Source organism: Scyliorhinus canicula, chromosome 3 (assembly GCF_902713615.1).
Source record: "Scyliorhinus canicula chromosome 3, sScyCan1.1, whole genome shotgun sequence".
NCBI lineage: Eukaryota > Metazoa > Chordata > Chondrichthyes > Carcharhiniformes > Scyliorhinidae > Scyliorhinus > Scyliorhinus canicula.
In genome coordinates this window covers 168,903,166-168,924,195 of record NC_052148.1, presented here as the reverse complement: position 1 = coordinate 168,924,195, position 21,030 = coordinate 168,903,166, and the positions used below count along the sequence as shown (strand labels likewise).

Below are 21,030 nucleotides of genomic sequence, written 5' to 3'. Positions count from 1 at the left end.
AACTTGCTCAGAATATAAAAACAGACAGTAAAAGGTTTTACAAATATATAAGACAAAAAAGAGTGGCTAAGGTAAATATTGGTCCTTTAGAGGATGAGAAGGGAGTTTTAATAATGGGAAATGAGGAAATGGCTGAGGAACTGAACAGGTTTTTTGGGTCGGTCTTCACAGTGGAAGACACAAATAACATGCCAGTGACTGATAGAAATGAGGCTATGACAGGTGAGGACCTTGAGACGATTGTTATCACTAAGGAGGGAGTGATGGGCAAGCTAATGGGGCTAAAGGTAGACAAGTCTCCTGGCCCTGATGGAATGCATCCCAGAGTGCTAAAAGAGATGGCTAGGGAAATTGCAGATGCACTAGTGATAATTTACCGAAATTCACTAGACTCTGGGGTGGTCCCGGTGGATTGGAAATTAGCAAACGTGACACCACTGTTTAAAAAAGGAGGTAGGCAGAAAGCAGGAAATTATAGGCCAGTGAGTTTAACTTCGGTAATAGGGAAGATGCTGGAATCTATCATCAAGGAAGAAATTGCGAGGCATCTGGATAGAAATTGTCCCATTGGGCAGACGCAGCATGGGTTCGTAAAAGGCAGGTCGTGCCTAACTAATTTAGTGGAATTTTTTGAGGACATTACCAGTGCAGTAGATAACGGGGAGCCGATGGATGTGGTATATCTGGATTTCCAGAAAGCCTTTGACAAGGTGCCACACAAAAGGTTGCTGCATAAGATAAAGATGCATGGCATTAAGGGTAAAGTAGTAGCATGGATAGAGGATTGGTTAATTAATAGAAAGCAAAGAGTTGGGATAAATGGGTGTTTCTCTGGTTGGCAATCAGTAGCTAGTGGTGTCCCTCAGGGATCCGTGTTGGGCCCACAATTGTTCACAATTTACATTGATGATTTGGAGTTGGGGACCAAGGGCAATGTGTCCAAGTTTGCAGATGACACTAAGATGAGTGGTAAAGCGAAAAGTGCAGAGGATACTGGAAGTCTGCAGAGGGATTTGGATAGGTTAAGTGAATGGGCTCGGGTCTGGCAGATGGAATACAATGTTGACAAATGTGAGGTTATCCATTTTGGTAGGAATAACAGCAAACGGGATTATTATTTAAACGATAAAATATTAAAGCATGCCGCTGTTCAGAGAGACTTGGGTGTGCTAGTGCATGACTCACAGAAGGTTGGTTTACAAGTGCAACAGGTGATTAAGAAGGCAAATGGAATTTTGTCCTTCATTGCTAGAGGGATGGAGTTTAAGACTAGGGAGGTTATGTTGCAATTGTATAAGGTGTTAGTGCGGCCACACCTGGAGTATTGTGTTCAGTTTTGGTCTCCTTACTTGAGAAAGGACGTACTGGCGCTGGAGGGTGTGCAGAGGAGATTCACTAGGTTAATCCCAGAGCTGAAGGGGTTGGATTATGAGGAGAGGTTGAGTAGACTGGGACTGTACTCGTTGGAATTTAGAAGGATGAGGGGGGATCTTATAGAAACATTTAAAATTATGAAGGGAATAGATAGGATAGATGCGGGCAGGTTGTTTCCACTGGCGGGTGACAGCAGAACTAGGGGGCATAGCCTCAAAATAAGGGGAAATAGATTTAGAACTGAGTTTAGGAGGAACTTCTTCACCCAAAGGGTTGTGAATCTATGGAATTCCTTGCCCAGTGAAGCAGTTGAGGCTCCTTCATTACATGTTTTTAAGGTAAAGATAGATAGTTTTTTGAAGAATAAAGGGATTAAGGGTTATGGTGTTCGGGCCGGAAAGTGGAGCTGAGTCCACAAAAGATCAGCCATGATCTCATTGAATGGCGGAGCAGGCTCGAGGGGCCAGATGGCCTACTCCTGCTCCTATTTCTTATGTTCTTATTATTAGATCATTTTCAAGCATAAAAAACATTCTTTTTGTTTTAATCAGCAACAGCCATTTAGTTCACAGGAGAAAATATGATTCGATAGGTTGACAGGACATTTTGAAACTTTTTTAATGCATTATGGTGCTTTCTCCATGGAAAAAGAACCACAATGTATGTGAACAATACAGCACCTAATAGTGGCTAATGAACCTGTGAAAAATTTGACACTTACATTTCAGAATGTTCCAGACTCCTCGACAGGCTTTCCATTTCCTCACAAACTCTCAAACCTGCTGTGCTTTTAATGGGTTTGCTGGGAGCTAACAGGCAGATGAAAATGGTGTGCGGGAGGTAATCCGATCCTCACCCTCCATTTAAAATGGGAAACTTAACCTTAGCGGGGGACAGACGAGCGTTTTGCACACCAACATTCCCAACCCTCAAAAAATCCCAATTGAAAATGGTGCAGGTTTGGGAATACTGAGCAAAATCACATTTCCTGCAAAGTGCGGCCATCTCTGCACTAAAATGTATTGTCAAACTCTGCCAAAAATTAATCTCTCCTGTCTTCTGCCCATTCTCTGATTCTGGGGCTATGACCCCCACGCCGGTGTGGGAACGGTGGAGTTTCACGCTAGGTAAACCTGGGAAAAATGGCCACCGATTCCCCGTTTTGCTGGGGGCTAGCAGGACGGCAGCATAGAGCATCCGGCTCTAGCTGTTGATACGCCCCTGAGAATTGCCCAGTCCGTGGCTGCGCATGCGCATGGCGGCAGCCTGCAGCGGCTACGCCGTGCTTCATGGCAGAGGTTGCTCGCAGACCCGGCCTGCAAAATAGTCCTCACCTACGGCCGTCTTGCGCGCCCCGTACCACCCCCACACAGTGCCCCCAGCCCTGAATAATGTTCCCCCTGCCTGCGGATCGGCCCTCCCACGACTGTGGCGGCGCTGGACTGAGTCCGCAGCCGCCACGCCGGGTTCCCGACGGGTGAGACCATGAGAGACCCACGCCGTCGGGAACTCAGCCGGTCGGGTTGGAGCACCAGGGGCGGGCCTCAGGCAATGTCCCGAGGCCGTCAATACGTGGCGCGGCCCCGGATATTGTCGTAAACTTGAATTCTCCGGCCGATGGCCGAATGCGATTTTGGTTTCGGTGACCGGAAAATCCAGCCCATGATCTTTTATTCTTTTTAAACTCCCTCTCTCATTTGCTTAAAATGTATTATTGGTGCTCTGTAACTGACCGGATTCACTTTATTTGGCATCTTTTATGCAGAGCTAGACTGTTACATTTCACATTCTTGTTAACCTATATATCCAAAAGTTGTTGCCTGATAACCAAGTTCTAATTCTATCCAAGTAACAAGCATGAAAGGGATTTGCATGGTTTTGCAACTCTTCAAAGAGTCGTCTAAATTCGAAACAATGACAATAATGCAGGATGAATTCTGCAAAACAAATGGAAAGACGCAATGCACTAATTGATTTTCCTGTGTATCATCCTGTGTCTGTTTGGCAAAAGCCTATACTTACTGTATAGCCTCCACTTGGTTCTGGAAACTTGTGGCAAAGCTGCGAGAACGGTTTACTTTTCCAGTTAGTGCTGACAATTCTTGTTCATGTTCATGATTCAGCTGCTCTATTCTATGAAAGAAGGATTAGTCGTTACCCTATAATTCACCACATAATACCTTTTTGTTTTAAAAGTTGCCCCAAAAAATACATTTACAAAGTAGTTGTGCAAAGATTCTTTGAGTGGATCTCAGAATTGCTGCCTTTCCAAAAGGAACACCAATGAAGAACACTGATTTTTAGTTTTTCTCATTTTTATCTACTATTTTTTTTTAAATACAAGTGGATCACCCATGATACCTCTCCACAGGACTTGGATTTTCATGATTTTTCGAGGGGGGGCACTAAGATTTCCTTCTCAATAGGGGTCAGAAGAGAAAATCTGGGTGTCGATTAGTCAATTCAAGCCTGGATTTCAAACTCGGAAGAGGAATCAGTGAGAAAGAGTAGAGTCAGTCCAACATTATGATTGGTGGGGATTGGATTATAAATGGTTGCAAGCAAAAGCCTTAATTTAGTTGTCAGATATATTGGGCGGGATTCTACGACCTCCCCCCGGGTCGGAGAATCGCCGGGGGGGGGGGGGGGGGGGGGGGGGGGCGGCGGCGTGAATCCCGCCACGCTGCTCTGACGCCGGCTGTCGAATTCTCCGCCGCCGGTTTCCGGGCGGGGATCACGCCACGCAAGTCAGGGGACGTTGGTAGCAGCAACACCCCCACCCCCGGGCAATTCTCCAGGCCCCGATGGGCTGAGCTCCACCCACAGTCCCTTGCGATCTCACCTTCTGGATCAGTCATTTATGTGGCACCTTGTCAAATGCTTTGTGGAAGTCTAAATATACCACATCCACAGGTTCCCCATTATCCACCATTTTGGTTACGTCCTCGAAGAACTAAAGCAAGTTTGTCAAGCAGGCATACCCTTCATAAAATCATGCTGACAATGATGATTTGAGCTTTGTCTTTCCAAATGTTCAGTCATCTCCTCCTTAATGATTGATTCCAGCAACTTCCCCACCAGAGATCAAGCTAACTGGCCTATAGTTGCCTACTTTTTGGCGTCTCTCTCTTTTTGAATAGGGGCGTCACATTAGCGTGTTTCCAATCTACCAGGACTCTTCCAGAATCTAGGGAATTCTGAAATATCATAACCAATGCAACCACTATCTCTGTTACCACCTCCCTTAATACCCTAGGGTGCAGGCCATCAGGTCCGGAGACTGATCTGCCTTTAACCCATTAGTTTATTCAATACGGCCTCCTGAGTGATGGCTATTACACCAAGTTCCACTGCATTAACTGCGGTTGTTGAAAATTATCATCCTCTACTGTGAAGACAGGAAAAATATTGGTTCAGTGCCTCCGCTATCTCAGTGTTCCCATTATTACCTCACCAGTATCGTCCTCTAAAGGGCCAACAGTTACTTTAGCTATTCTCTTCTTCTTTTAATACTTGTAGAAGCTTTTGGTATCAGTGTTTATGTTTTCTGATAGTTTCCCTTTGTAGCTCTTTTGATTTTATTTTTAATAGCCTTTTTCTGAACCTTAAAGTTCTCTCAATCATCCATCTTGCCACTAGCTTTTGCAGTATGGTATGCCCTTTTTTGCCTTTTATGTTCTTCTTAACTTCCTTGTTTAGCCACGGAATATTTTTCTCCCTTTTACATTTCCTCTTCCTCTCAGGAATATAATTTAATTGAGAAGTATTTAATACCTCCCTGAATATCTACTATTGTTCCTTAACTGTACTACCCTCAATTATTTGTGCCCAGTCTACTTGGGCCAACTCCTTCCTCAGGCCTGTATAATTACCACTGCCCAGCATTAAAACTCGAGTACAGCACTCTGTCTTCTCTCACTCAATTTGATTTTGAAATTCTGGCATGCTGTGATCACTCCTTCAAAGAGGATCCGTATTGACAAGACAAGTATCAACTCTTCTTCGTTACATAATACTTAATCTAAAATAGTCTGCTCCCTGGTTGGCTCCATAACATATTGCTCTGAGAAACAATCCTTCATGCACTCTATGAAACCTCCCTCGAGGCTACCCTTGCCAATTTGATTAATCCAGTCAATATGCATGTCAAAATCACCCATGATTACCGTTGTGCCCTTCTCACAAGCCCTCATTATTCCTTGGTTTACACAATGCCCCACTTTGGAAGTATTGCTCGGGGCCTGTAAATTACTCCCACCAAGGAGTTTTTTCCCCTTGTTTTTTTATTTCCATCCAGATCGATTCAACATTTTGGCCCTTAGTGCCAATATCATTTCTTAATACAGCCTTGATGTCATCTATAATTAATAAAGCAACTCCACCCCAGACTTGTGGAGTACTGGACAGCCTTCTTCGAGGCTATGTCCAAAGTGGTGGGGGTGAGGGTGGAGCCATGCCCGATAGTGGCGGTCTTCGGGGTTTCAGACCAGCCAGATCTATTCCTGGGGAGGAGGGCGGACGCCCTTGCCTTTGCCTCCCTGATCGCCCGCCGTAGAATCCTGTTTGGCTGGCGGTCAACAGCACCACCCAGAGCTGCAGACTGGCTGTCCGACCTCTCGGATTCTCTCCAAATGGAGAAAATCAAATTCGCCATCCGAGGGTCGGACGACGGCTTCCACAGAACGTGGGAGCCATTCATGCAATTGTTCCGGGACCTGTTTGTGGCCAACGTACAAGAGGAAGAATAGTCGGGGGAAGGGAGCCGGCGGGGAGGGGGGGGGGGGGGGGGGGGCTACGGGCTCGTTACGGGGGTTTGATGGCTAGCTAAGGCAAAAACCAAACTAAATAAATGCCAATAAACATGTTGGGGAATGTAAAATAGGTATGCCGGCAAAGAGGGGGAGGCCACAGTTATTACTACGAAGATGCTCACCTGTAAATATATATGTTAATTTTTGCGTGTTTTTTTTTCTCTCTCTAACAATTTGTAATTTGCTCAATATAAAACATGAAAACTGAATAAAAAACATTTATTAAAAAATAAAATAAAGCAACTCCACCTCCTGTTCCATCCTGTCTATCTTTTGGGAATACTGAGTAGCCTTGGATATTCAACTCCCAGTCCTGGTCCTCCTGCAACCATGTTTGAGATGGAATGTTGCAGCCCATTCAACATTTGTAATACACGATAGGTTATATTTGCCAAGTACTCAATAAATCAGAAAACTAGCTGGAAAATATTGAATCTATGCAGTATCATTTTATATTTCTATTAAAATGTAACAGCAAAAGCGTTTGTAAAAGGTTCCGAACAGTGCTTGTGCACACTAGCAGTATCCACTCCGATAAATGTTTACTCTCAGCTAAAATATTGTGGTGCAATTCCTGAGTAAAGACAGCTGCTTCCTCATTGGAGAAAAGGAAACTGGAAGAAAGATTAATGTTGTATTTTTCTATTGGATCTACAAGCAGCTTACATTTACAGCAGTAATAATTTGGTCCCCCCTTACAGTAACATATCCCAAGAAAGTACTGAAGTGCATATACACTGGAATGATACTAAATATGTCATCATTCGCACACAAATACCATTTTATTGCATGCATTGGAATATAAACATTTTAGATTTCCTACCTCTCTTGTGGCTTTCTTTAAAGGAAATGAAATGAAAATTGCTTATTGTCACGAGTAGACTTCAATGAAGTTACTGTGAAAAGACCCTAGTCGCCACATTCCGGCGCCTGTTCGGGGAGGCTGGTATGGGAATCGAACCATGCTGCTGGCCTGCTTGGTCTGCTTTAAAAGCCAGCGATTTAGCTGAGTGAGCTAAACCCAGTTCAGCCTCCACATAAAAAGGAATGAGTCATCATTCATTGGGAACGGGAGGGGGAATCCTTTTACAAATGGTCATTTTTGAACCATTCAGAAGTCATATTGTGATCCTCCTATCCCTGCTGAATTATAAGATCTAACTTTTTTTAATTGAATGAACAGAACAGAAACTGATTTCAAAGAACAGTTGATGACTAAACAAATGCACACATAAGGAATAAGGATCACTAAGTAGATCAAATCTGAAAAGCACTGAGAGGTGATTGCACCGGCAGGACCTTTGAATGTGAAGGCTGAACTGTGTTCAAGGAACAAGGGGAAACGTATTAAAGTTAAATTCTTAAACATTCTTCAAAATGTATTTATTCCTCAAATAGAAGTGGTATGTATACCAGCGAAAGGAGTAGAAAAAATGGAGATGTGAATCTCCAGGACTTAATTTTGACACAAGCTTCAATTAGAGATTAACTTGAGCAGCCAATTCAACACAATAGTACTTGCAAACCATTCCATGTAGCTGACACAAGCTCGCCAAGATAGACTATTTATATTTTGGCCCATGGTACAAGCAGAACAATCCCAATCTGTTAATTTCAGCTAATGAGGGAAGATGTATTCTCCTACCCAGCCAGCCAAACATTGTTCTTTTATAGCTTTCACTGGCTGCCAAGTTTCAGATAAATGCTTGATTATTCCATGTAAAACACAACAACTTTTACACCTGAACAAAATAGGAATCTATTTAATTGCCTCAATAGTGTGGGGGAAATCACCAAAGAATATTGCTGGCCGGCTTCATATGCAACTATGTGAAGTACGATAGCCACACAAGACCAAAGTTCAAAAGGAGCGAACTGTGTCAATTCCACTTTGTCTATCCCTGGAAGCACCGTTTTCCCCACCACAAAGAAGTCAATTCTGGTGTATGCGTTGTGTACTGGGGAGAAGAAGAGAATTCCTTCCCCCCCCCCCCCGGATTGGCAAACCTCCAGGGGTCCACTGCTCCCATCTGCTCCATAAAGTGACTGAGTTCCCTTGCCATGCTTGAGGTTTTCCCCGTTTTGGGATTTGATCTGTCCGTCTTTGGATCCTGTACACAGTTGAAGTCCCCCCCCATGATTAGTCGATGCATCGCTATGTCCGGGATTTCTGCCATGGTCTTTTTGATGAAACTCGTGTCGTCCCAGTTGGGCACGTACACGTTGACTAGAACTATTGGTGCCCCATCCAGGGCCCCGCTGACCATGACATACCCCCCCCCCCCCCAGGTCTGTAACAGTCTTTGTCGCCCTAAACATCGTCCTCTTGCCGATCAAGATCGCCACCCCCCGGCCCTTGTCCAATAGCAGGAATGGTAGGTTTGTCCCACCCAGCCCTTCTTACCCGCAGTTGGTCCTGCTCCCTCAGGTGCGTCTCTTGGAGGAAGACTATGTCGGTCCTCATATTTCTGAGGTGGGTGAGGACTCTGGATCTCTTCACTGGGCCGTTAAGTCCCCTTACCTTCCAGGTGATTATCCTGGTGGGGGACTTCTGCCCCCTTGCTCCTGTGGTATTAACCATACTTATCTGGTGGACGCGTCCCTGCCCTCCGGGGTTTCCCTTTGTTAGGGGGCCATCCAGGATGGCCGCTGTCGCTGCTCTCCCCATGCGGTTGGGTCTCTGCACTCCGGGGTTTCCCCTTGTTCCGCAGGCACCCGCCATGGCCGTCCACACGGGTAGTCCCCTGCACTCTGGGGTCTCCCTTCGCCCAGAGACCGTACTGGGTGGGTGCTTGCAGCGGTTCCTTGTTTCAAGCCCTTGGTTGTGGCACTTTGTAGCCCTGTTCCTTTTCTAGCCTCTTTTGTCCCTCCTTCCCTGCATCCCCCCTCCCCGGTCTCTCGCTCCCTGTGTGCGCCCCCCCGGTCTCTCCCTTTTCCCTCCTCCCCCGTATACCCCTCCTTTGCCCCTCTATCCCCTATTCCTGTCCCCGTTTGCTCTCCCGACTTTGACAGGTGTTCCCCCCCATCCCCTGCCTGGTGCCTTCCCCCCTGTTGGGGGCGCGCTGTGGCCCTGCTTTGTTGCATGTCCCCGGCGCTAGCTTTCCTGCTAGTACGGTGGCCCCCCCTCTCGGGAGTTACTGTCTCGCTTCTCCCCTCCCTGGCCTCTGCGGTTTTCTGCCCGCTCTTCCCCCATCCTACCCTGCACCCCTCTCGCCTGCTCTCCATTCTCCATTGCTCTCGTTCCCTCGTGCTGGGGCCTGGCCTCCCACCTGGAGCGGTCCCTCGGGCAGTGGTTTGTTCTTTGTTCTGGGTGTTCTTGCCGGGGAGGGGGGGGGGCTGGCATTGCCTCACCCCTCCCCCCCCCCCCGTCGGCGTGTTGTTGCCCCTTGCCAGGGGCCCCTCACCCCTACCCTCGCTGGTTGTTTTCCAGCCCGTGTTCCTCGACGAACCTATTTGCCTCAGCGGGGGCTGTAATGAAGAATTCCTTGTTTTGGTATGTGACCCAGAGTTTCGCTGAGTACAGCATACCAAAACGCACTCAGCTCCTGTGGAGAGCTGCTTTCGCTCTATTGAACTCAGCCCGTCTCCTAGTTATATCTGCCCCAAGATCCTCATAGATTCGAATGGCGTGCACTTCCCATTTGCAAGCTCTATTTTTCCTGGCCCAGCGCAGGACTGTCTCCCTATCCTGGTACCAGTGCAGTTTAGCTATAACTGCTCTCGGGTGTTCCCTTGCCTTGGGCTTCGGGCGCAGTGACCGATGTGCTCTGTCCATTTCCGGTGGGTTGGGGAAAGTTTCCCTCCCCACTAAGTTGCCCAGCATCTCAGCCACGTATGCTGTGGGGTTTCTACCCTCGCTCCCCTCTGGCAGGTCCACTATCCTGACATTTTGCCTTCTCGAGCTGTTTTCCTGTGTTATGCCCAGTCCCGTCACCTCCTTCTCCAGGGAGCAGATCTGTTTTAAATGAAGCAGCTATGAAGGGCAGATTAATTGCTGATTCCAGTTCATATTTCTTTTCATTAAGGAGGAATTACAGTTTTCCATGAATATCGTCTGCTTGTTCTGAAAAGGAGACAGCTGACTCAGTTTTTAAGCAACTTGAGACAAGAAGCTACCACAGCCATCAAGAACTTTGGAAATGCTGACACCACACTGAATGGGAGAACATTATATTGATAGTTTGCTTTGAGATTGGATTTATCTTGATTATCACAAACTTATCTTTAAGGCTGTTCGACAGGGGTCTACTCCAAAAATGGTCTGAAGTACCATTAATATTTTGAACATCTTGAGGATAAAATAATTTAAGATCCTTACATTTAATACATTTCAGAGAATGCTAATCTTTCTCAGAGAGACCAAACAACAAGAGAAAGTCCTGTGACTTACAAAGAAGGCATCTCTTTAGCTGAGGATGAGCCTTCATAGTCATTTACAGCACATAGGAAGTCCATAATTTGGCCCACAATGCCTGTACTGGTTTTCAAATGTGTTATTTAATTAGCCCAACATTCCTGCTTTTCCCACTGACTTGCAATTTTTTTGCTTTTAAGCATTTATCCAATCCTCTGCAGAAAATTATTGTTGAATCTCCTTACAATACCATTTCAGGTAGTCAATTCTAGAATATTGTGAAAAGTCTTGATTCCTCATTTCATCCACGGTTCTTTTGCCAATTACCTTAAATCTGTTGAACGACCCTTCTGCCGCAGGAAACCATTTCTCCTTACTTAACCTATTACAACCCTTCACGTTTTTGAATACCTCCATCAAACCTTCACATCATCTCTGCTCTTAGGAGTAGAAGCCCAGTTTTTTTTTAGTCCCTCCACGTAGCTGAAGTAGTTCACATCTGGTACCATTCAATAAATAATTTCTCAACTCTCTTAAGGCATTGACATTATGCCCAATTGGCCACAGCATTCCAGTTGGGGACCTGAACTGGGTTCAGCTAAGGTTCAGCATAACTTTGTTGCTTTTGTATTCTAATGTCTCTATTAGTAGGGCCAAGGATCCCACATGCCTTTTTTGAATAGTCTTCTCAATTCGCTGTGGAAGTGGTGGCATAATGGTATTGTCGCTGGGCTGGTAAGCCAGAGAAACAGGATAAATATCTGGGGACCTGGGTTTGAATCTCACCACAGCGGTGGTAGAATTTAAGATATCTGGAATTAAAAGTCTAATGATGACCATTAAACCATTGTCGATTGTCGTGAAAACCCATCTGGTGCAGCAGAATTGTACTCCAGCACAATCTGCAACCTCATGGCTGTGGTTCAAAGATGGGTGCAGGAGAACAAGCCAGGAGCAACACCAGGCATACCTAAAAATGAGATGTCAACCCAGTGAAGCTACAGCACAGGACTACCTATGTGCCAAACAGCATAAGCGGCAAGTAATAGACAGAGTTAAGCGATTCCACATCAGATCTAAGCTCTGCAGTCCTGCCACATCCTGCCATGAATAGTGGTGGACAATTAAACAATTCACTGGATGAGGCTCCACAAATATTCCGATCCTTAATGATGGAAGAGCTGAGCACATCTGTGCAAAAGATTAGCTGAGGCATTCGCAACAATCTTCAGCCAGAAGTGCCAAGTGGATGATCCATCTTGGACTCTTCCGGAGGTCCCCAGCATCACATATGTCAGTCTTCAGCCACTTCGGTTCACTCCACATGATATCAAGAAATGGCTGAAGGCACTGGATGTTGCAAAGGCTATGGGCCGTGACAATATTCTGGCAATAGTACTGAAGACCTATGCTCCAGAAATTGTTGCACCCTTAGCTTGGTTGTTCCAGTACAAATACAACACTGGCATCTACCTGGCAATGTGGAAAATTGCTGCCTCACAGCGCCAGGCACATGGGTTCACTTCCAACCTTGGGTTACTGTCTGTGCACATTCCCCCCATGTCTGTGTGGGTTTCCTCCAGTTTCCTCACACAGACCAAAGATGTGCACGTTAGGTGGATTGGCCAGGCTCAATTGTCCCCAAGTGTTCAAATGTTGGGTGGGGTTACAGGGGGAATTGGACCTAGTTGGGTGTTCTTTCGAAGGGTTGATGCAGACTTGATGGGCCAAATGGCCTCTTTCTGCACTGTAGGGATTCTATGATTCTAGGTGTGTGTTGTACACAAGAAACAGGACAAATCCCCGGCCAATTACCGCCCTTTCAGTCGACTCTCCATCATCAGCAAAGTGATGAAAGGAGTCATCAGCAGTGCTATCAAGCAGCACTTACTCAGCACTAACCTGCTCACGGACGCTCAGTTTGGTTTCCGCCAGGATCACTCAGCTCCTGACCTCATTACTGCCTTTGATCAAACATGGACAAAAGAGCCGACTGCCAGAGGTGAGGTGAGAGTGACTGCCCTTGACATCAAGGCAGCATTTGACCGAGTATGGCATCAAAGAGCCCGAGCTAAACTGGAGTCAATGGGAATCAGGGGGAAAACTCTCCATTTGTTGGGGTCATTCCTGGCATAAAGAAAAATGGTTGTGGTGGTTGGAGGTCAATCATCTCAGCTCCAGGACATCACTGCAGGAGTTCCTCAGGGTAATGTCCCTAGTCCCAACTATCTTCAGCTGCTTCATTAATGATCTCCCTTCCATCATAAGGTCAGAACCGAGGATGTTCGCAGATGACTGCGTAATGTTCAGCACTGTTCATTGCTCCTCAGATAATGAAGCAGTCCATGTCCAAAGCAGTCCATGTCCAAATGCAGCAAGACCTAGACAATATCCAGGCCTGGGCTGACAAGTGACAAGTTACATTCACACCACACAAGTGCCAGACCATCTCCTACAAGAGAATGTCTAACCATTCTCGCATGACATTCTATAGCATTGCCATCGCTAAATCCCCCACAATCAACATCCTCGGGGTCACTATTGATCGGAAACTGTGCTGGACTAGCCATTTAATACTGTGTCTACGAGAGTAAGTCAAAGGCTAGGAATCTTATGCCGAGTAACTCATCTCCCGACCCCCCAAAGCACGCCCACTATCTACAAGGCGCAAGTCCTGAGTGTAATGAAATACTCTTCACCTGCCTGGATGAGTGCAGCTCCAACAACACTCAAGAAGCTCAACACCACCAGAACAAAGCAGCCCGCTTGATTGCTCCCCCTTCCACAAACATTCAATCTCTCTACCACCGATGGACAGTGGCAGCCGTGTGTACCATCTACAAGATGCACTGCAGGAACTCACAAAGATTCCTCAAGCAGCACCTTCCAAACCCACGACCACTACTATCTAGAAGGACAAGAGCATCAGATACCTGGGAACCCCACTACCTGGAGGTTCCCCTCCAAATCACTCACCACCCAGACTTGGATATATATTGCTGTTCCTTCACTGTCGCTGGGTCAAAATCCTGGAATTTCCTCCTTAACAGCACCGTGGGTGTACCTATATCTCAGGGACTGCAGCGGTTCAAGAAGGCAACTCATCAACACCTTCTGAAGGGCAACTAGGGATGGGCAATAAATGCTGGTCTATCCAGCAATGCCCACATTCCATAAATTAATTTTTTTAAACCTTCAAAAATTTGTGTACTACCACTTGCGAGTCGCTGTTCCTGCACCTCCTTTTAATTGTATATAATGTTTATAATGTCTTTTATCTTCTTGCCAAAATGAATCACTTCACACACCTCTGTCATAATATCCACTCATGTATATAATGAGATGCAGACAGGACACCACCACCATAAAACCCACAGGGCATTAAGACTCTCCCTCTCTCAGGACCCAGCTGCTGAGGCAGTCAGAGTGCACAAGCTAGTGAGCGCTATTACCATGTGGTAGCTAGTAAGTCTGGTCAAGCCAGTAAGAGGTCATCAGTTGGATTAGTAGAGTGTCAACCCACAGCTGAACATGTACAGCAGTCCATAGTTAAATAAAACAGTGTTGGATCATCTCCTGTATCAGGTGTCTGTTTCTAGCTTCCCTGCATCCAGTTGCAGTCAACGTCGAACCAACCTGCCCAACAGATCAACCTCTGCATTAAATTTCATCTGCCATATGTATGCCCATTACACAAGTCTGTCTATATCCTCCTGAAGTCTGTCGGTATCCTCCTCATGGTTTATTACATTGCTACATTTTGTGCCATCTGCAAACTTTGAAATAGCATCATGTATATCCAAGTCCAGGTCATTAATACTTATCAAAGAGAGAAGTGGTTCAAACACCAAGCCTGCGTGATATAACTGTTCATCAGTCTGATAAAAATAACCATTGAATCTTTACCTCTGAAGCCAAAACCTCCATGGTAATGGGTTGATTGTCCGAAGAAACCTAGCCCCCGAAAGCTGAGGATTTTATCAAAAGGGTATGGAAAATAAGAAATCATTTAAAAATTGGGGTCTCTGTGCTAAAACTATATGTGCCCATGTCACTCTCAAAATAAGTTACATTTATTTCCGAAGTGCCTCAGATTAATAATGGCATTAACTAACCTCATGCCATTGTCAGGGATAGCTGATTTGTTACGTTGTTTTTGCAGACTGCTAAGCTACTGCAACAATCCACAATTGATGACCTCATTGCTGGTGGTGGTGGATGATGCAGCTCAGGATGATACCTTGCTCCACAAGGCAGGCATGTTTACAAGTTCTCACCCAAAGCAGTCAGATGAGCTTTCCAGTCTTTTTCGACAGGAGGATTTCTCTCATGAGAAGTTGGAGATACTGAACGGTTTCACCAAAAGTAATCCCAGGTACAGCTCAACCATCTGATTGTGCAACTCAACATCTATCTTTAATCTCAACAAAACAAAGAAGCTCTCAATTCTTCGGAGTTTCAAGTTCGCCAAATAAGGGCACCAGCATGATACAGAGTGATTTTTACCAGCTGGTGCTCAAAGTTCTATCACCCTTTAGTGACTTTGTTTGTCTTTGCCCTTATTTGGGGCTGAAGTGGAACCTCATCGTATTGGCTCTGTGGGCAAAGCAGTCTGTCCAGGAGTCTTGTATTGCCATAAGTGGAATTATAGAATTGGTCACCGGCAAGTAAAAAAAGGTACAATAGATCTACTCGTATTCGCAGTCTCTTTTTAATTGCCAAGGAATGCAGAGATAAAGCCTCCTACACTATTATGGTGGAATTCAGCATGGAGAATGTGAAATGAAAAGTCTAAATTACCTTCTGGTGCAAGATATCTGTTCCCATTGGTAAAATTCACAATGTGAACAAACCAGCATCAAGTACAACTGCTGTGCGGGCATAATATTCCTCAACTATTCATTCATATTTGATTTGTATTTGCCTAAACCCAATGACTATCTAAAGTATCCACTATTCTAATAACTCACCCAAACTCCTGGGTATATCCAAAGGGCAATAAATACCCATTATCTCAGCCAGACCAGGTGTCAAGGTAAATGGGCAAGCATCAGTCAAGGGCTGTTGGTGTGGAACTATGTTGAACAACTTATGCTTCCCATAAATCAGGGCCATAACTAAAGACCGACAAATCAGTTGCTGATTTGAGGATGGCTTCTTTGATCGTTAGATGAGGATCCCTCCTCAAAGCCTTTTGCAATATCTATCCCTGAGGTTAAAGTTGGATATATTCCATTTGTTGGGCTCAGTTCCAGTTACACCATGGGAGAAAACATGTCTGAGCTAGAGGAGATGGGGAAGTACGGAGGGTCCCCAATATCATTCTATCCTCTCGGATCACCTTGCACCCAACAAGTCCATTAGGAGTCTTGAAATAAGCTTAGGACTTAAATGCACTGCTCAATGTAGACAACATTTGTAGGTATCATTATTACTAAAGTTAATCTCTAATGTTATCAACAACTTTGATGTAGTCATAATGGGTCAGCAGATGTCACACTTAATGACACACTTCAAATTAAGAATCCTAACCATTGTTCTCTGGAGGGTGGAATTTAATGCATGCGATGGGGGTCTCGCTTACTGATTGCAACACCAGTGGGAGCCCTGTATCGTTTCTCTCCAGAAACTCTAACACAATACCAAATAATTAGGCACTTACCCAGACAGCATCAGGCCTTCCACCCGATTAATTTTCCATTCGAGGCCAACTACTCTTCGGTACTGGCAGCACCACCAGAAACAGGTGGCCACTGTAGGTACTACATGCAGGCCTGCAGGAGGGATCAGTGTTGGATCCCTGGACAGCGATGGGTGAGCACAGGATAAGGGTCACTGTGAGGATGTGACCAGCGAGAGGGTCACCGATGAGATGTTGCGGGGGGGGGGAATCGGAAGCAAAGCAAGGAGTTGCTTTCAGCAGGACCTCCTTGTTTGTGAATTGGGGACTCACAAAAAGGGAGACTTATGGCAGATATCAAGGGCTCAAAACAGCAGAAACCTCAGAGTGCAAGAGGGAACTAAAAATGGAAATTAGCCAAAAAAATGGCAAGAAAAGATACTGGCAGGAAAAATAAAGGAAAATTTTAAGTTGTTTTACAAGTACGTTAAGGGCAAAATGTAGGATGTATACAAAGGGATCTAAATGAATACTTTATGTCGGTGTTCACTAGTGACGCGGTCGATGTGATAGAAATCAGGGAGAAGGACTTTGATAAAATTAAATAAATTAACATAGACAGAGAGGAGGTTCTGAATGTTCTGGCAGGCTTAAAAGTAGATAAATCTCCAGGGCCATATGAAATGAATCCCAGGCTGTTGAGTGAGGTGAGGAACAAAATAGCAGGGGCACAGACAATAATTTTCCATTGCTCTCTGACCACAGGAGAGATGCTGGAAGACTGGAGGATAGGCATGTGGTTCCATTATTCAAGAAGGAAGGGAGGAAGGGATAAACCAGGAAACTACAGTGCTGGGGAAGCAATTCTGAGAGACAGAATTAACCTGCATTTGGAGAGAGAGGAATTCATCAAGAGCAGTCAGCAATGGCTTTATTAAGAGAAGTTTCACATCTGACCAACTTGATTGAATTTTACAAAGAGGTGACCAGGTGTATAGATGAAGGAAATGCATTTGACGTAGTCTACTTGAACTTCAGCAAGGCTTTTGATAAGGTCCCACATGGGAGACTGATAACGAAGGAAAGAGCCCATGGTATCCAAATAAATTTGGAAAATTGGATCCAGAATTGATTGAGTGACAGGAAGCAGAGGATGGTGATCAAGGGGTGTTTTTCTGAGTGGAAGTCGATGTCCAGTGGGGTTCCCGCATGGATCAGTATTGATGCCCACGCTGTTTGTGGTTTATTTAAATGGTTTAGAATTCAATGTAGCAGTTTGATCAGTAAGTTAAGTACCCGGATGATACGGAAATTGGTGGGATGGGGGATAGTGAGGATTACAGGAGGATATAGACGGGCTGGTCAGATGGGTTGATCTGTGGCAGACGAAATTCAATCCGGATAAATGTGAGGTTATATACTTGGGCAGGAAAAACAAGGTAAGGAAATACATGATGAACGGCAGGACTCTGAGGAGCACCGAAGATCAGAGGGACCTTGATGTGCATGTACACTGGTCCCTTAAGGTACCTTCGCTGTCAGTCTCCCATGTGGGACCTTAAATGCAGGTGGATAAAATGGTTAAGATGGCATATGGTATACTTGCCTGTATTAGTCGAGGCATAGAGTTTAAGAGCAGGGAGGTTATGCTGGAACTGTATGAAACATTGGTTAGGCCACATCTAGAGTATTGTGTGCAGTTCTAAAATCCATATTATATGAAGGATTTATTAGCACTGGGCGTGGGCACAGTGGTGCAGTGGTTAGCACTGCTCTCTCACAGCGCCAGGGATCCAGGTTCAATTCCCGGTTTGGGTCACTGTCTGTGCGGAGTATGCACATTCTCCCTGTGTCTACGTAGTTTTCCTCCGGGTGCTCCGGTTTCCTCCCACAAGTCCTGAAAGACGGGCTGTTAGGTAATTTGGACATTCTGAATTCTCTCTCAGTGTACTGGAACAGGCGTTGTAGTGGACGACTATGGGATTTTCACAGTAACTTCATTGCAGTGTTAATGTACGCCTACACTAGTAAAGATTATTATAAAAGGCTACAGAGGAGATTTACCAGGATGTTGCCTGGGCTGGAGAGTTTTTAGTTCTGAAGAGAGATTGGATAGATTTGTTTTCCTTGGAGAACCAAGGTGGGGATATGATTAAGAGCGGCATAGATAGAGTAGGCAGGAATAAACTTTTCCTCTTGGTGGAGGCCACAGATTTAAGGTAAGGGGAAGGCCCTTTGAGAGAATGTGAGGAAAAATGTTTTCAATCAGAGGGTGGAGGGAGTCTAGAACTCACTACCTGAAAGGGTGGTGGAGGAAGAGACCCTCACAGCATTTAAAGGTAGGTAAAGGTAAAGTCGCCATAGTCCCAGAGGATCATAGGTCCCTTCTGAAGGGCAGAGCTGATTGGTGGTGGTTGAACTTGAGGATCACCACACCTCAGGCAAGGGGCAAAGTTAAGAAGGCGGGGCCTTCAAGAATATCCTCAGCTAGCACAGGAATTGAACCCATTCTGCTGGCCTTGCTCTGCATCACAAACCAGCTGCCTAGCCAACTGAGCTAAACTGGCCCCCCTCACGACATTTAGTATTTAGATATGCAGTTGCAATGCCAAGGCATACAAGACTATGGGCCAAATGCTGGAAAATGGGATTAGTTAGGTGGTTGTTTTTGAATGGCGCAGATGCAATGGGCCGAAAGGTCTTTTTTGTGCTGTACGCCTCTATGACTCTATGACATACCAACTAAACAAAAACACTTTCAAGCATTTATTTATTTTTTAAAATATTTTTCTATTCTCCTCCTTTCTCACATTTTCTCCTAAATTTACACCCAACATTTGTTATGGGCCAGGGTTTAGAGAACCCCAAAGTGTAGCATGGAGTTCATCTGACCCACAGCTTTTAATAGATTGTGGTATGGGGAGCACATGGCCCACTTTACAGGTGTGGCACAGCAGAAATGGAAAAGTATTTTTTAAAGTAAAACAATGTTTATTCTATGAACTCAAGTTAACCTTTTTAAAGCATGCAGTGAACATCTTAGCAACCATTAATTCAAGTACAACCCCCAAAGAATACAACACTAAGTAATGCTCAATAACCTCCCAAACAATATCCAGAAAAAGAAACACCTTTTAACAGAAGCACATTAGGTTTACATTCACTGCTGAGAACATATATAATTCTGAATTGACCAAATGATCAAGAGATAGTCTTTTGATGGCAGAGAGACCAGCAGTACACCTGCGTTGTCTGGCTTCAGCTCCAACACTGAAAATGAAACTAAAAGACACTCTGCAGCCTGCTCAAAAACGAAAGTAAAAAGCTGACAGACAGCCCAGCTCAACCCACTCTCTGACATCACTGCAGTAGTAAACACCTATTTCTTAAAGGTACTCTCACTACAGATATTTATATTCACACCCATTTATAAACACCCATTTCTTAAAGGTACTCTCACATGACACCTCCCCCCAAGAAAAAAAAAGTTACCATCAACTTCAAGATGGTTTCATTTTTCACCTTTTCACTATCCTTTAAGAAATACACACAGGAAATATAATTTGTTGTTTAAAGAAAAAACACGCAAACAGGTACAATAATATAGTCGATTTTTGTTCTTCTTCCTCCAACTAAAATTGCTTCCGTTCATCACATTCGTGACAAAGCATCGGCTATCACGTTTTCGCGTCCTGCCACATGCACTATTTTTAAATGAAATGGCTGTAACAGAACAGCCTTGCATTGTTATTCCGGAATCGCTCCAAAAACATCAACGGATTATGATCAGTATATATAACGGTGTCAGACGGATTGCTGGTCACATAAATGTGAAAATGTTGCAAAGCCAGCACCAAACTCAAAGTCTCCTTCTCAATACCTTTTCTGGGGAGAATTCAATTTCTTTGAAAAATAACCAATAAGCCGCTCTGGCCCTTCATCATCGTCTTGCAGAAGCAACGCACCTACACCCACATCACTCGCATCAACCGCCACTTTGAATGGTTTTGTGTAATTTGGGACGGCTAACATAGGAGCAGTGGTTAACACAGACTTCAGGCCGTCAAATGCCTGTTGACACTCCGCTGTCCACTGGAATTTGTTACGCTTCTTGAGCAAGTCCGTCAGTGGAGCGACTACACTGCTGAAATTCGGTACAAATTTCCGGTAAAATCCACTCATACTAAGAAATCATATTATTTCCCGTCGTGTCGAGGGTATCGGAAACTCCCCAATAACTTTTGTTTTCACATCCCGTGGGACCATTCGACCCCGTCCGATTGTATGGCCAAGGAAAGTGACTTGGGCTTTTCCAAATTCACTATTGGCTAAACCCGCCTCCTGAAGTCTATCGAATAACTCCATCAGATGTTTTAAATGTTCTGTCCATGTCTGCCTGAAAATTACCAGATTGCCGATGTACACCGCACAATTGGGTAATCCTGAAATCTCCTTCCACCTTTCAGATAAAGGTACCTGCCAGTAACCTTCAAGTAAATCCAGTTTGGAAATAAAAGCTGATTGTCCCACTTTCTCAATGCAATCCTCCAAACGTGGGATAGGATAAGAGTCCGTTCTTGTAACTGCACTGACCTTTCTATAGTCCACACACAACCATGGGGTACCGTCTGGTTTTGGTACCATCATTAAGGGTGAGCTCCATTGGCTGCAACCCACTACAATTATGCCATTTTTAAGCATACTCTCAATCTCTTTGTTAAACTGTGCCAATGTTAAAGGGTTAAGTCTGTATGAATGTTGTTTGATTGGAACAGCATTTCCCACATCTACATCATGCAGCACGGTAGCATTGTGGATAGCACAATCGCTTCACAGCTCCAGGGTCCCAGGTTCGATTCCGGCTTGGGTCA

General features: G+C 44.9%; 1 protein-coding gene across 3 annotated transcripts in view; it reads right to left on the bottom strand.

The window, feature by feature from the left end:
• LOC119963106 (coiled-coil domain-containing protein 158-like) overlaps positions 1–21,030 on the bottom strand; it is a 336,026-nt gene that overhangs the window by 164,058 nt on the left and 150,938 nt on the right. For all 3 annotated transcript variants that reach the window (XM_038791706.1, XM_038791705.1, XM_038791704.1), the window contains exon 9: positions 3,397–3,507. In XM_038791706.1, the coding sequence (XP_038647634.1) occupies positions 3,397–3,507 (111 nt within the window). The remainder of the gene's footprint in view (positions 1–3,396; positions 3,508–21,030) is intronic.